The sequence below is a fragment of the Strongyloides ratti genome, assembly GCF_001040885.1.
Source record: "Strongyloides ratti genome assembly S_ratti_ED321, chromosome : 1".
Classification (NCBI taxonomy): Eukaryota; Metazoa; Nematoda; class Chromadorea; order Rhabditida; family Strongyloididae; genus Strongyloides; species Strongyloides ratti.
The window spans coordinates 7,813,362-7,827,597 of NC_037307.1; the positions used below are offsets into that span (position 1 = coordinate 7,813,362).

Genomic DNA, 14,236 nt, shown 5'->3' on the forward strand with positions numbered 1-14,236 from the left:
AAATAAAAATTTTTAATTAAAATTTATAAATATTAAAAATATTGTATTTAATAAATTATGATTTCAGGTGTGTATTTATATCTTATAATAACTAATATTATTATATTTAATGAAATTATAATAAAATCTTTTTTTTACAATTTATAAAAAATTTATTATATTAAAGTAAACTTTACAAAATAGAAAGATATATTATTAACAATACTTTTAATATTGTTACTGATTAATATTTACTAATTTTTTAATAAATGATAAAAATTTAATGTAGTTTATCATTGATTATAATAGTCAATTGTTTGATGCTTTTTTTCTTTTAGCACTTGTATCAATAATAACAATTAAATGATACTTAAAATTTAAATATCAAAATCTTACAAATTTATTGTATATTATTTTTATATTTAATGTAAATAATTTTAACAATTAAATAAAGCTTGAAAATTTATATTAGATAAATTTTATAATTACGTTTTTATTTAACTAAAGTTAGTGAAATAAATATGCAAGTCTCTTAGTAACAAGAATTAAAATAGTTTTATTTTTTTCAGTATAATGGTAAATCTAAAAACATTTAGCTTTTTTATTGCTACAATAGTATTATCATTTATCTATTTATTTTATTTTCCTTTGAATATATTTACCTACCAAACTGAATATGAAAAATTTTTTAATTATAACCAATTATTATTAATTAATAATAATAATATTAATAATAATAATAATAATACCAATATACAAAATATGTGGAAACCAACAAACTTTAATTTAAATTGTTTAAGAATATTAGAAGGAAATATATCTGATATTAATAAAGGTATAAAAAAAAGATTTATTATAAAAAATTTACCTAATGATTTTGATATATCATGTGAAGCAATACATCAAAGAGGATACTATCCCTTAAAACCATTATCAGATTTAGAAAAAAATTATCCAATAGCATATGCTAGAAATGTATATAATGATTATTATACATTAGAATTACAATTTTTAATATCATTTGCTCCCCAAAATCATTATTGTTATGCAATTGATAAAAAAGCAAAAGAATTTAGAAATCAGGTAGAAAAATTGGCAAAATGTTTTGATAACATATATATAACAGATATTAATTATGATATGACTAGTGGAGGAATAAATCAAGCATTAAGTAGTTATGAATGTATGAAATATTTGGTTAAAAAAAAATGGAAATATTTATTTGTTTTACAGGTAACTAAAAAAATTATATAAATAATAATCTTTTTTTTTATAGAATGATGATTTTCCTTTAAAAACAAACTTAGAACTTGTCCAAATATTGTCAGCAAGAAATGGGACTATGGATATTGGTTATACAAATCCAAATTCACTTATTAAATCACGTATAGATTTATCAAAAAAATGGGATCATAAATCATTAAATTTTATAAAAAGTATTATAAAATTTATTTTTTTTTCCTTTTTAAAATAATATATTTTTAGATAATAATACTGAAAATTTTAATAATGATCTATTAAATGAGTCAATGAAATTTCAAAAAGGTTACTATCCAAATGGTTTACCAAGAGAGGCAGTTGAATATATTGTAAATTATATTAATTTAACAACATACTTAAATCAAATAAATACAGGTAGATATGGTGAAGATGAAATGGTTTGGCAGACATTATTTAATGATAATTTTCTTAAAATTCCCCAATGGGTTCATGAAGATTGCCTTAGTGAATATTATACAGAATCAACATATATGATAAGATATGCAATATGGACTCGAAGTAATTGTAAAAGTAAATTATTCTCTCATTCTTTATGTGTAATGGGTATTGAAATGTTAGAAGATTTAAAAAATATTCCACAATTTTTTGCTTATAAATTTAAAAGTGATCAAGATATGGGTGCTGCTATATGTTATGCAGAATATATTTATAATAAAACATATTTTTCAAAATCAAGTGATATAAATATTGAATATTATTTAAGTTTACCACAAACTAAATATCAAAATACAAACTTTCTTGAAAAAACGGTTATTATAGAAAGTTGTAAAAAAAATAAAAAATGGTAAAAAATTATTAATCAAATTTTTTAACTTTAATTTTATAAACAAAAAAAAATTTTTACATATTAAATATTTATATAATATGGTTATTTAAATTATTATTATTTATAATATAAAAAAATACTAAAATTAAAAATAATTTATTTTAATTTTTTATTTTCTTCAAATTATGTATCGATTTACAAAAATAATAAATAATAAATATGGTAGATGTATAACTTATCAAAAAAAATTACTTCATATTTCAACATATTTTAATAACAAAATTTCTGATGGTCATCAACCTACTATTCATGAGATGCTTACTCATCCACATGATGTATTAGATAAACATCAAATTTTTACACAACCAACAATTCCAAAGTTAACAAAATTAGCATTATTAGGGGTAGAAGGTTTATTTAAATTATGTGATATCTTATCATATCTTCCAGACAAAATAACTGGAAAATCAGCAAAAATATTAAAAGAAAGACAATCTATTAAATCATTATCTATAAATCCTAATGATAAAAGTGGTCCATATAGATATATAGATACTTTACATACTGAATTAACAACAACACCATATGAAGGTATCTCAACATTAAAAGAACTTTTACAATATGTTCATCAAAATTATGGAACAAAAGATTCATTGGGTGAACGTGAAATAACTGAATTATACTCACATTTTGATAATGTTGAAACACAACTTGTTAAATTAGGAGAATATAAATTTATAACATATAATCAATTAACTGAAAATTTAGAATCAATTAAAAATTATTTACATAAAATTGGAATAAAAAAAGGTGATACAATATGTATATATGCAGAAACAAGAGTTGAATGGTTAACAATGGCATTAGCATGTTTTTCTCAGGGATATGTTGTTGTCACAGCATACTCAACATTAGGAAAAGATGCAGTAAAAACAATTATTAATGAAACAAATTGTAAAGTTATCGTTGCTACAGAGTCATATTTTAATAATTTAAAAGATATTATTAATGATATGCCTTCATTAGAGGGAATGATTTATTTTCGTGAAAGATTTCGCCAATCAAAAAATGGTAATAATCTTCCTTCAACTAAAGATGAACGTATACAAATACCTGATGAAATATGTAAACAACTTAAACATATTTATCATTATGATGATTTATTAAAAAATTTTTCAAAAAAAAATGAATATAATGAAAATTTAGTGTTACCTGATGATGTAGCATTAATTATGTATACAAGTGGATCAACAGGAACACCAAAAGGTGTTCCCTGTAAACATAAATCATTAATTGCAACATTAAGTGGTTTAGTAAATCATATAAAAGATTTTAATTTTACCACGATGATTGCTTATCTACCATTAAGTCATATTATTGAACTTTCTGCTGAGTTATGTTTTATTACAATGGGAAAAAAAATTGGATACTCATCACCATTAACACTTATAGATACTTCTACAAAAATTCTTCCCGGCTCAACTGGTGATGCTTCTGTATTGAAACCACAATTTTTTGTTGCTGTTCCAGCTATTTTAAATCGTATAAAAAAGGCTGTTAATGAAAAAATTAAAAATGAAAGTATATTTAAACAAAAACTTTTTCAAATGTGTTATGATAGAAAAGTTAAAAAATTTCACTTAGGTAGAAATACACCAATAATTGATAGAGTTATTTTTAAAAAAATTAAAAATTTACTTGGAGGAGAGGCAAATTTAATTTTTACAGGAGGATCTGCATTAGATGCTGAAACTCATCGTTTTGTTTCAACATGTTTACTTTCAAATGATGGAATTATAATGCAAGCATATGGATCAACTGAAGGAAGTATTTCAAGTACAATGAGTATAAATGATACTGAAGTTGGAACAGTTGGTTATCCATTAACAAGTTCTGAGGTACTTCTTAAATCATGGGAAGAAGGAAATTATTTTGTAGAAGATGTTAATCCCAGGGGTGAAATTTTGATATCAGGGACACCTGTTTTTGATGGATATTTTTCTATAAATGATGATGATATATTTTATAATAGTCATGGAAAAAAATGGTATTGTACTGGGGATATTGGTGAAATAAAACCAAATGGATCTCTTTCTATTATTGATAGAAAAAAAGATTTAGTTAAACTTACGACTGCTGAATATATACCATTAGGAAAGGTTGAGTCTAACTTATTAACAAGTCCATATATTGATCAAGTATGTGTTGTAGGAAAAAGTACAATGGATTATTTAGTTGCAATTATTGTTGTTAATGAAAAAAATCTTTGTGAACTTGCTGCATCAACGGGTCATAAAGGTTCATTAGAAGAATTATGTATGAATAAAGCTCTTAGAACATTGATTGTTTATTCATTAGAAGAAAAGTTTAAAAATATACTTCATAAAAGTGAAATTCCAAGAAAGGTTATTTTAGAAACAACACCATGGACAGTTGAAAGTGGATTATTGACAGATTCAATGAAAATAAAAAGAAAAGTTATTGAAAAAAAATATGAAAAAGTTTTAGATAAAGTTTATAGACCATTTGAAGAAAATATTAACAGTATACTTAAATTATAATATTACTAATTAATACATTTAAATAAACATTTATATAAAATTTCTAACATTTTTTAACTATAAATTGGCATTTTATTTGTATATCATAATAAAGTTAGTTAATTAAATTATAAAAATATATTTACCATTACAGAGTTATAACTAAATTATTTACATATAACAAAATAAAAAATAACATTGGTTTATTTTTAAAAAATAATTGGCAAAAAAGTATATAATCAATTATAAGTTATTGAAATATTATTAATACACATTTTATGTAACTATATGTAAATATTTTTAGTTAATATATGCAATTCATTGATATTTATTTAAAAATTGGTTTTTAGCTTGTTGTAATTTTTACTTGTTCAAAATATATCAATTTACATACATGATAGCAAAAATTTTAAACATCTTACTAAAACTGACAACATTTTCATTTCCTCAAAAATAACAAAAAAAAAATTTAAATAAATTATTCATTTCTTTAAAAAAAAAAAAATTTCATTGTATTAAATTTTCACATAAACCGATAATATAAATATATTTTCAACATTTTACTTATTTTTTGTTTTAGGATAAGTTATAATATAAAACAACTTACTAATGTTCTTTTTTTTTATATATATATTTTTTTATAAAATTCCCTTTCATTAATACTTTCTTCTTTAAAATTAACTAATATAATAAAATTAGTTAAAATTTATTAGTTTGAGTATAAATAATATATTATGTTGACAAATAAATATTTTAATTTTAAAAATTCAGATATTGTTTGTTGTATGTTAAAAAGAAATGCTACATGTAAGAATTAATTTATTCATAGTTATCAGATACGTGAATTTTTAAATTATTAAATATTTTCTTTATAAAGTACATTTTTAGAAAAATATTAAATTTCAATAAACGTCAAAATCCTTAAATAGAGTTAGTGACACTTAACAAATGTTAACACTTACTTTCATTTATTATACAAATTGAAAAGAGACAATTTTATTGTCTTTTTGTTGACTCATGGGAAGATATCTAAGTAATACTATCGCCTTATAGGTTTGAATCCCATAAATTTTATAAATCTTAAAACACCCTAAGCTTTTATTTAAAAAAGCAATTATTGTTTCTACTCACTTTCTACATAAAATAATATAAGTAGTTGTTTGTTGCACTTGTAAAGTAACCACATTATTGCTTAATTTTTATATCAACTTCATTCATGTTATTTCAATAAAGTTTAAATTTTAAATTATCAAAATAAATCTTAAAAGATAGAGTTAAGTTATATTTAACTATATAATAAAAAGTTTTTTTTTTTTTTTTACAATTTTTAGTATATTTTAATATATTATTATACGGCGACTATCATTAGATATAAGATAAAATTACTTTATAGTGATTCTTTTATTCTCGATCACCTCATCAGATATATAATCATCCTAGTAACCATTCTTATCAAATTTAATTCTCAATATCTCATTTAGTTACCTTCCTCTTTAATATCATTTAACTATCATTTTATCTTTTGTCATGTCGAACAACACATAATTTTCCTCACTAATCACTTTCTCTTGTCTCTAAGACAAATCTTTATCAACATAATAATAAATATTATACATACATTTTGAGTAACGCTATCAAAATACATAAACTTAAAATGTTTGATTTAAAGATAATTTTCCCATGACATAACTATATGTCAAAAACCATCTCATGGATTATCAATTTCTTAATAACTCTTGACAAGTGTTATTCCCAAATGATATATAACAAAATAAATTTTCTTATTTGGTCTTTTTTTTTTTAAAGTTTTTATTATTATATTTTTAGATATGTAATTATAATAATTATGAAAAAAATAAATCAAAATAGCCTATTATTAATATTTTTTATAAATATTGTATTACTGTTAAAAATCTCCAAGTAAGTAAATATGTGATTAAAAATTATATTTATTATTTATGTTATATTAAAACAATATTTAATTTTTTAACGATTAAATTTTTTTTTTAGTTCATTAAATTTAAAAAAACGTGTTCAAACATCATTTGGTGTATTGAGAGGGGAAACAATTTTACCAGAAGGTGAGGATCTCCCTGCCGTAACCCAATATCTTGGTGTTCCTTATGGTGTATCACCAACAGGACAAAATCGTTTTAATTTTGCCATTAGTGCAGCAAAATGGATTCACATGCCAAAAGATGCTTTTAAAATATCATCAGTATGTATGCAAACCAAACTTCCAGCAACCTCTGAAAGTGAGGCGTTTAAAAAAATGTCATCTCAAAAATTTGACCATGTACATAGATTATTATTATATCTTAAACCACAATCTGAAGATTGTTTATATATGAATTTTTATATTCCCGAAAAAATAGGTATGTTTTTATTTTTTTTAGATTTATTATAATATATTGGTTTTTTTTTTTATAAAACAATCTAAATAATACCATATTTAAAAATGTCCAATAGGTCTTTACTTTTTTTTTAAATATTCCTATAGTTTTATAAAATATAATCTTACACTTATTTATCATTCTTAAAAAAGAAATTTTTTTTTTATCATATAAAATTAAATTTTCTTTATGTTAGATAAAATTTTTACTTAATTTTGTTTATGTATAAATTAAATGAGTATACTCTCAATTTGGGTATATTATACTAACAATCATTGAATTCAGGGGTATAAAATAAACCAAAAATTTACAATAGATTTTTAAATTAAATTACAATTCATTTTTAAAAAGTAAAGTTATTATATTATAAATATAGCTAATATAAGAATTTGAAATAAAATTATATTGATGACTCAATACTATTTTTAATTCTTTTATTTTTTTTTGGCATTATTATATAATATTAATTTTTTAAAAAAAAGTATAAATGTATAATCCAATCATATGATAATAATTTTTCTTTTAATTCTAGATAGACATGATAACGAAAAAGAATTGATACCAGCAATGTTAATTATACATGGTGATGATTATAATTGGAATAGTGGGAATCCATATAATGGATCTTTGTTAGCAGCTTATAGTCAAATTGCAGTTATAACACTCAACTATCGTCTGGGACCATTTGGATTTTTAGGAAGATGTGAAATAAGTAGTTGTACGGGTAATGCAGGATTATCAGATTTGGTTGCAGCACTCAAAATGCTTTCAAAAATCTTACCATCTTTTGGAGTAAATCCTGATTCAATTACTTTAATGGGTTGGGGTTCTGGTGCCAGTTTAATATCATTATTAATGGCATCTCCAATAACACTTCCAAAAAGTAGACTATTTCATAGAGCTATATTATTAGATGGTACAGCATTACAACCAGGTGCTATACAAGAAAATCCACAAGAATATTTTTTTAAACTTGCAGAAGAAATGGGTTGTATTGGAAAAGAAAAAGATATAACAAAATTGGGAGAATTTAAAAAAGATATACGTACTATATTACGATGTTTGCAGGAGCATACTGCAGAAAATGTAACAGAAGCAGCAACAAAATTAGAAGTACCAACATTTTTAAATTCTTTTGCCCCAATTATTGATGGTCAAATTGTGCCTAATCATCCAAAAATATCTTTTTCACCCCAATTTGGTAGTTTATTTAGGGAAGTTGATGTTATGATTGGAACAGTAAATTATCCTGCTCATAGTATGTTACCAAATGATGATTTATTACATGGTTTTGATAATGTAAAAAGAAATAAAATATTAAGAACATTAGTAAGAAATTTATATAGTTATCATAGAAAAGAGATATTTGATGCAATTGTTCATGAGTATACTCCATGGGATAATCCTAATAAACATCCTAAACAAGTAAGAAATGAAATATTAAGCTCATTAGGAGATGTCTTCTTTACTGCACCATTAATTGAAACAGCTAGAATGCACTCTACAGATGAACAACCAAGAACTGGTGCAACATACTTTTTTTTATTTAGTTATGAAACAAAAGCATGGACAAAAGAGTATGCTACAAATGGTATTAGAGGTTCATTATCTGGTGATCATATACCATATATATTAGGATATCCATTAATAGATAAAAAAAATGAAAAAACAATATATTCAGGTTTTAGTAATGAAGATAAAAATATTGCAAAAATTATGATGAATTATATTGGTAATTTTGTAAAAAGTGGTGATCCAACAAAACCAAAATCTTTTAATAGAGATTCATCAATAGAAATGAGATTTGAAAATATTATTTGGCCACAATTTAATCAAGCTAATCGTGAGGCTTACCTTGAAATAACAGCTGATCAACCAAGAATAAAAAATTATTATCGTAACAATTATGTTGGTTTTTGGTCTGAATTTATTCCTCAACTTGTTAATAGTGGTAAAGATTCTAATATACCTGAAGAACATGGTTTTTTACAAGATTATTTTAATAAAAATTCATTTTTTGGTAATGTTAGACATTATGGAAATTATCGTAATGAACCATTTCCTCCACCCCCTATGCCACCTATACCAATACCATTAGAAATATTAAATAATTTATCAAATCAACAAAAGATGAATGAAAGTTCTAGTAATATGGAAACATCAACACAACCTCCAACTGTTGTTAATGTTAATTCAAATTCAGAGGAATACTCTAAATATTCTTCAATATTAAGTTTAATTGTAGTTGTTGGATGTGGGATGTTGGTATTAAATGTCTGCTTTTGTTTAGGATTAAAAAGGCAATATGATAAACATCAGAAACCTAATAAATCACCATTAGCAAGTTATCAAAGATATAATTCATCACACCATTCACAGTCAGGAAATGATATGTTAGGATATATTCAAAATTCTCCAGTAAGGGTAAGTTTATTTAAAAATAATTGGTTTACGCTTAATATATTGCACACTTGAATGTTTTTGCTTGCCTTTTTTTTTTGGCTTTTTAACACACACTTATAGCGTTTTACACTACTACCACCCCCACCTTGTGATAAAACAACAATCTCTAACAGTGATATTATCAAAAATAAGATAAATGCTTCATATAATAAACAAAGGCATTCTGTTCCTGTTAATCTAATGACGTGTAAAGTAGAAAATAATCTTAATATTGACAAAAATTTTCATCTTAACAAAAATTATATGAAAAAAGAAAGTGATGATATTTTAACTAAACCTGAAAAAATGTTTTCAATAATATCTGATTTAGATACTTCATCAATCAATTCCCGAAAGACAACTGTTGAGAAGTTGTTTGATCCAACAACAAGGACATCACTAACAACATCAAATATCGATAAAGTTCAGCACTTTTTTCACTAACTATGTTCGTTTATTAACTTGATATTAATTATAAATAATATCACTATCTATAAATGTCAAAAATATTTATATATATTTTTTTCCATTATTTTTATAGGAACCATTACTTTCAAGTACTAATAAACAACAAATAAATACATTTTTAAGACCTGGTGTTTCTCCAACATGTCCAAAACATGGTAGACCTGCTGCTGTTGCAATGGAATTAGGAAATGTTAATGTAAGTAATAATAATTCAGCATTAAGATATAACTCTACTGGAAATCATAATTCTCAATTAAGTGGTGGACCTTTGTTAGAAGAAGTACAAGTATAACATTTTAATATTTTAATATCAATAATCATTTGTTTTATAGATGTATATTTTGTCTTTATAATTGTAATATTTATATATATATATATATATTCTTTTTTTTTATAATATATCTTATCTTAATTATAATATAATTTGATGGATTTATAGATTAAAAATATTAAACAATGATTTTGTTAAGAAAATTTATTACTTTTAACATAGATATCTTGTTGTTTATTATCATTTAAATCTGATAGATATAACAAATTAAAATTACATTTTCAATAAAATAAAATATTATTGAAAGTAAAAATCATTTTTATTAATAATGAACCAATCATTTTTTATATATTTTATTATATATGTATCATTTTATCTAGAAGTTTTATCTTTATCATGTCATAATAATTGTTATTCATATGGAGATAATGATAAAATTCATGAAAAATGGTGTGAAAAACATAATCTTCCATTATCTGGAGTATGTAATATTGATAATTTAGAAGAATGTATCAGTGGTTATATAGAAATAGATAATAAAACTATTTATTTTCAAACATGTAAAAATATGACTCCTGTAAATTTTGATTTTAGTAAAGATGGAAATTGTACAGAATATTCAAACTACGAGGAGGATAATATTTTATATTTTCCTCTTAAAGTAGGTTAAATAAAAATTTTTTTTTTTAATAAATATATAATTTTTTTTAAGAATGCCACAAGAAAAGGAATGAAATTTCGGGCATGTAAATGTTTAACAAATATGTGTAATATAGAATCTTGAATTTTTATATAATAATGATTATATATCAAAAATTGTAGTACAAATTTTTAAAATATATTTTGACAATATTATACAATAATTTTTTTTTATCATTCTTTAAAGACTAGATTTTTAATTAACTTTTCAAAAAAAAAAAATTTCCAGATATGACAACTTTTTATTTTAAAATGTCTACATTCTTAAAAGTTATCTTAAGTAACAAAGCTTTTGACACTTGAATGAAATTGTATTTGAAAGAATAACTAAAAAAAAATGTCATTTATAATTTAATAAAAATTTTACATACATTGTTATAATATTGTGTAATATTGAAAGTTAAAATTAGTATTATTTAAGGTTATATAATAAAAATTAATAAATATTTTCTGGTCGTGGTGGTACTTTAACAGTCGTGTAATTTTGATGAGGTAATGTATTTATATTAGAAACTCCATTTAATACTATATGTCCATCCACATAATGTGCCTGGTCAAATGATTTTTTAGCATACCTACAAACATAACAAGCAACAATAGATGAACAGCACAATAATACAACCATAAATGATGTTAACATAATGTACATCAAAAGTTTTGGATCAAAAAATGAACAGACAAAAAATTCTCCGTTAACACCATTGCATCTATTTACAGGAATGCATTGAAAATCACCACATTTTTGGTGACCTATAATGTTAAATAGACTTTTATAAAAAAGAATAAATTATATAATATTACTTACAGTTATTAAGTGTAAGATGACAAAAACCATCTAAATAAGATGCCTTTGTAATATTACCTGTTGAATTAACACTAACCATAATATAATATTAAATAATATTAATAGAAAATAAACTTAAATAAATCAAGCTTTTTCTTTCAATCTTTTTTTTTTGGTTGTAAAAATTGTAGTATATTAAACTATTTTCAAATATATTGCCTAAAAGTAGAAAACAAAAATTTTATTAATGTTAATTTACATAAAATTTACCAAACAAGATACATATTTTATATATTTTCATTTTTAATTAACAATAATGGTTAATAAAAAATTAGTTTAAATTAATTGTGAAATCAAATTTGTACAAATTTTATTTAAAATAGAATATAAAGTAATTTTAATCTATATAACTTATATTGTATAAAAAATATATATATTGAAAAATCTAATAATAAAAGTGTAATTAAGAAAAGTAAAAATATATAATTGATTTATTATACTTATCACTTATAATTAAAAAATATTCAAAAGGTCATATTAATTCTAATATTAAAAGTAATTATTTAATAAAATAATAAAAATAAATCTGAACCTATTTTTTTTGTAAATACTTATAAAAATGATTTTAATTTGAAAACTGTAACAATACTTGACAGTTTAGATGGGTGTGCAAGAATGAAAAATTAAAGTAAATTAAAAATAATATATATGTATAGATCTACCAAAGTTAATTATCAAGACACAATTTAAAGAAGAAATATTTTTAAATAACAAAAATATATTAAAAGCATCATTGATAATCATGTTTTACATATCCATTATGATTCAGTAAATAATCATTCAAAATTTCCATATCACTAACCGGTAATTATTACTATTCTTCAGTGTTACAAGAAATCTTTTGTTTATTATTTGTTTTTATTATCATTATATTGCATTAATCTCATTTTTTTTTAATATAAACTTGGAAGATTTATATAAAATTCAATTAAAAAATATTTTAAACTTTATATTATTCTATAAAAAATTTTCATTAAGATTAATTGTTTGTAGTTGAATAATTTATTTATTATCATTATTTATTTTTCATAAAATAGTTTTAAATGTACTATTATTTTATTTATGACTACTTAACTAAGAGTTAAAAAGTACATTTATCATTACTGCATTTCGGAATCAGACAAAAAATTATCATCCTGACCTTTCCTTGGTCGGCGAAAGGACCCAGACCAGAAGTAGAACACCTCCAGAACCTGGACACATTTCTTGGTGAACCTCCAAGGTAAAGCCAATACAGCGAACGGATAAACTTAAGTAGTCATCATCTTCCGCATCATATTAAACTTATGTGTTAACTATTCCTTATCGTATTTTCAATATCAGTTGGGTTATTGATTCTTTGACATTGATAATTCAACCATAATACTTACATATTATTTTAATGTTTTTTAAATGTAAATATCAAATGAAATCTTAAAATTTTATATGTATGTCATAACATAAAAACATATATGATTGAAGATTAAATTGCTAATAAAAAAAAAAACTATTTATAAAATATTTAATATCATTAATATTATATAATCTTATTAATAGAAGTAATAAATAAAATGTAATGTTTGCACTTATATATATTATAAAAGTTGACGTAATTCAGTTTTTAAAATTTTTCATTTGTTTACTCTTATTTCATCAATAATAGAATTATTTTGTAAGTTATGTGTTGATTGTATAATAATAAAAATAACTTTTTAAAAACTTGAAAAAAAAAGACTAATAAATTATTTTTCTAAAAATATTTTTTTTTTTTGACGACACTATTTTTCAATTTCATTTATATAATATTTCACGCAATATTTGGTGGGATAAAATTTATTTCACCAATTAAAGCTTAAAATGTGATGTGTAATAAAATAAAAATTTATTATAATATGAGAAAATTAAAACATTAAAAATAGACAAATTAAATTATTAGATAAATTACATCAATTAAATTGAAGGTTTCTTTTTAAAATTTTCACAAAAAAATTCATTATCATCATTATATATATTGGAAAAATAATTGGTATCATTGCATTCATTTACATATCTCTCAAACATTAGTATTGTTATTTCTTTTGTGATAACAAAACCAGCATGATTTTCTATTAAATTTAGAAGCAAAACACAATCACTTTTAAGTGTCTCTCCGCAAAATGAGATGAAATGTCTACTTTTTTTATATAATTTTTCAGTTTTTAAGTACCTTTCAACCTGAAATTTTCTATTGGTTTCTGGAATAAATAACCAAAAATTGTGAGCAATATCAAAGATTGAGATTAATAAAATAGAAATAAACCAGAACCAAAGAAATAAAAATATTTTTTCATTGAACATATTTATCATTAGGACACATTGAAGTGTATAAGAATGATCATTTCCTAATCTTTTTATTGTAAAATCACAAAACGTTACTCTGGGGAAAATTTTCATTTCAATGTCTTCATTTTTACTTATTACTTCATTTAATACATTGAATCCCCATAAGTTATCTCCTCTTCCAATAAAGAAATTCATAAAATAAATTTGGAAAAAAATATTAATAATATATAAAAGTTTTATCATAATAAATAG

The 14,236-nt window shown here is 22.0% G+C and overlaps 4 protein-coding genes across 4 annotated transcripts; 3 read left to right on the forward strand and 1 right to left on the reverse strand.

The window, feature by feature from the left end:
- Positions 1–741: 741 nt before the first annotated feature.
- On the forward strand, positions 742–2,048 carry SRAE_1000242100 (Glycosyl transferase, family 14-containing protein; the record flags this gene model as incomplete). The annotated part of the gene is made up of 3 exons (XM_024649495.1): positions 742–1,212; positions 1,256–1,415; positions 1,465–2,048. The coding sequence occupies 3 exons, from the start codon at positions 742–744 to the stop codon at positions 2,046–2,048; spliced, it is 1,215 nt and encodes a 404-aa protein (XP_024503367.1).
- Positions 2,049–2,211: 163 nt separating this feature from the next.
- On the forward strand, positions 2,212–4,587 carry SRAE_1000242200 (AMP-dependent synthetase/ligase domain-containing protein; the record flags this gene model as incomplete). Its single annotated transcript, XM_024649497.1, has 1 exon — positions 2,212–4,587. The coding sequence occupies one exon, from the start codon at positions 2,212–2,214 to the stop codon at positions 4,585–4,587; it is 2,376 nt and encodes a 791-aa protein (XP_024503368.1).
- Positions 4,588–6,412: 1,825 nt separating this feature from the next.
- Positions 6,413–10,924, forward strand: SRAE_1000242300 (Carboxylesterase, type B domain-containing protein; the record flags this gene model as incomplete). The annotated part of the gene is made up of 7 exons (XM_024649498.1): positions 6,413–6,486; positions 6,577–6,941; positions 7,492–9,383; positions 9,483–9,824; positions 9,943–10,129; positions 10,521–10,801; positions 10,853–10,924. The coding sequence occupies 7 exons, from the start codon at positions 6,413–6,415 to the stop codon at positions 10,922–10,924; spliced, it is 3,213 nt and encodes a 1,070-aa protein (XP_024503369.1).
- Positions 10,925–11,275: 351 nt separating this feature from the next.
- Positions 11,276–11,723, reverse strand: SRAE_1000242400 (Hypothetical protein; the record flags this gene model as incomplete). Its single annotated transcript, XM_024649499.1, has 2 exons — positions 11,276–11,589; positions 11,645–11,723. The coding sequence occupies 2 exons, from the start codon at positions 11,721–11,723 to the stop codon at positions 11,276–11,278; spliced, it is 393 nt and encodes a 130-aa protein (XP_024503370.1).
- Positions 11,724–14,236: the final 2,513 nt, after the last annotated feature.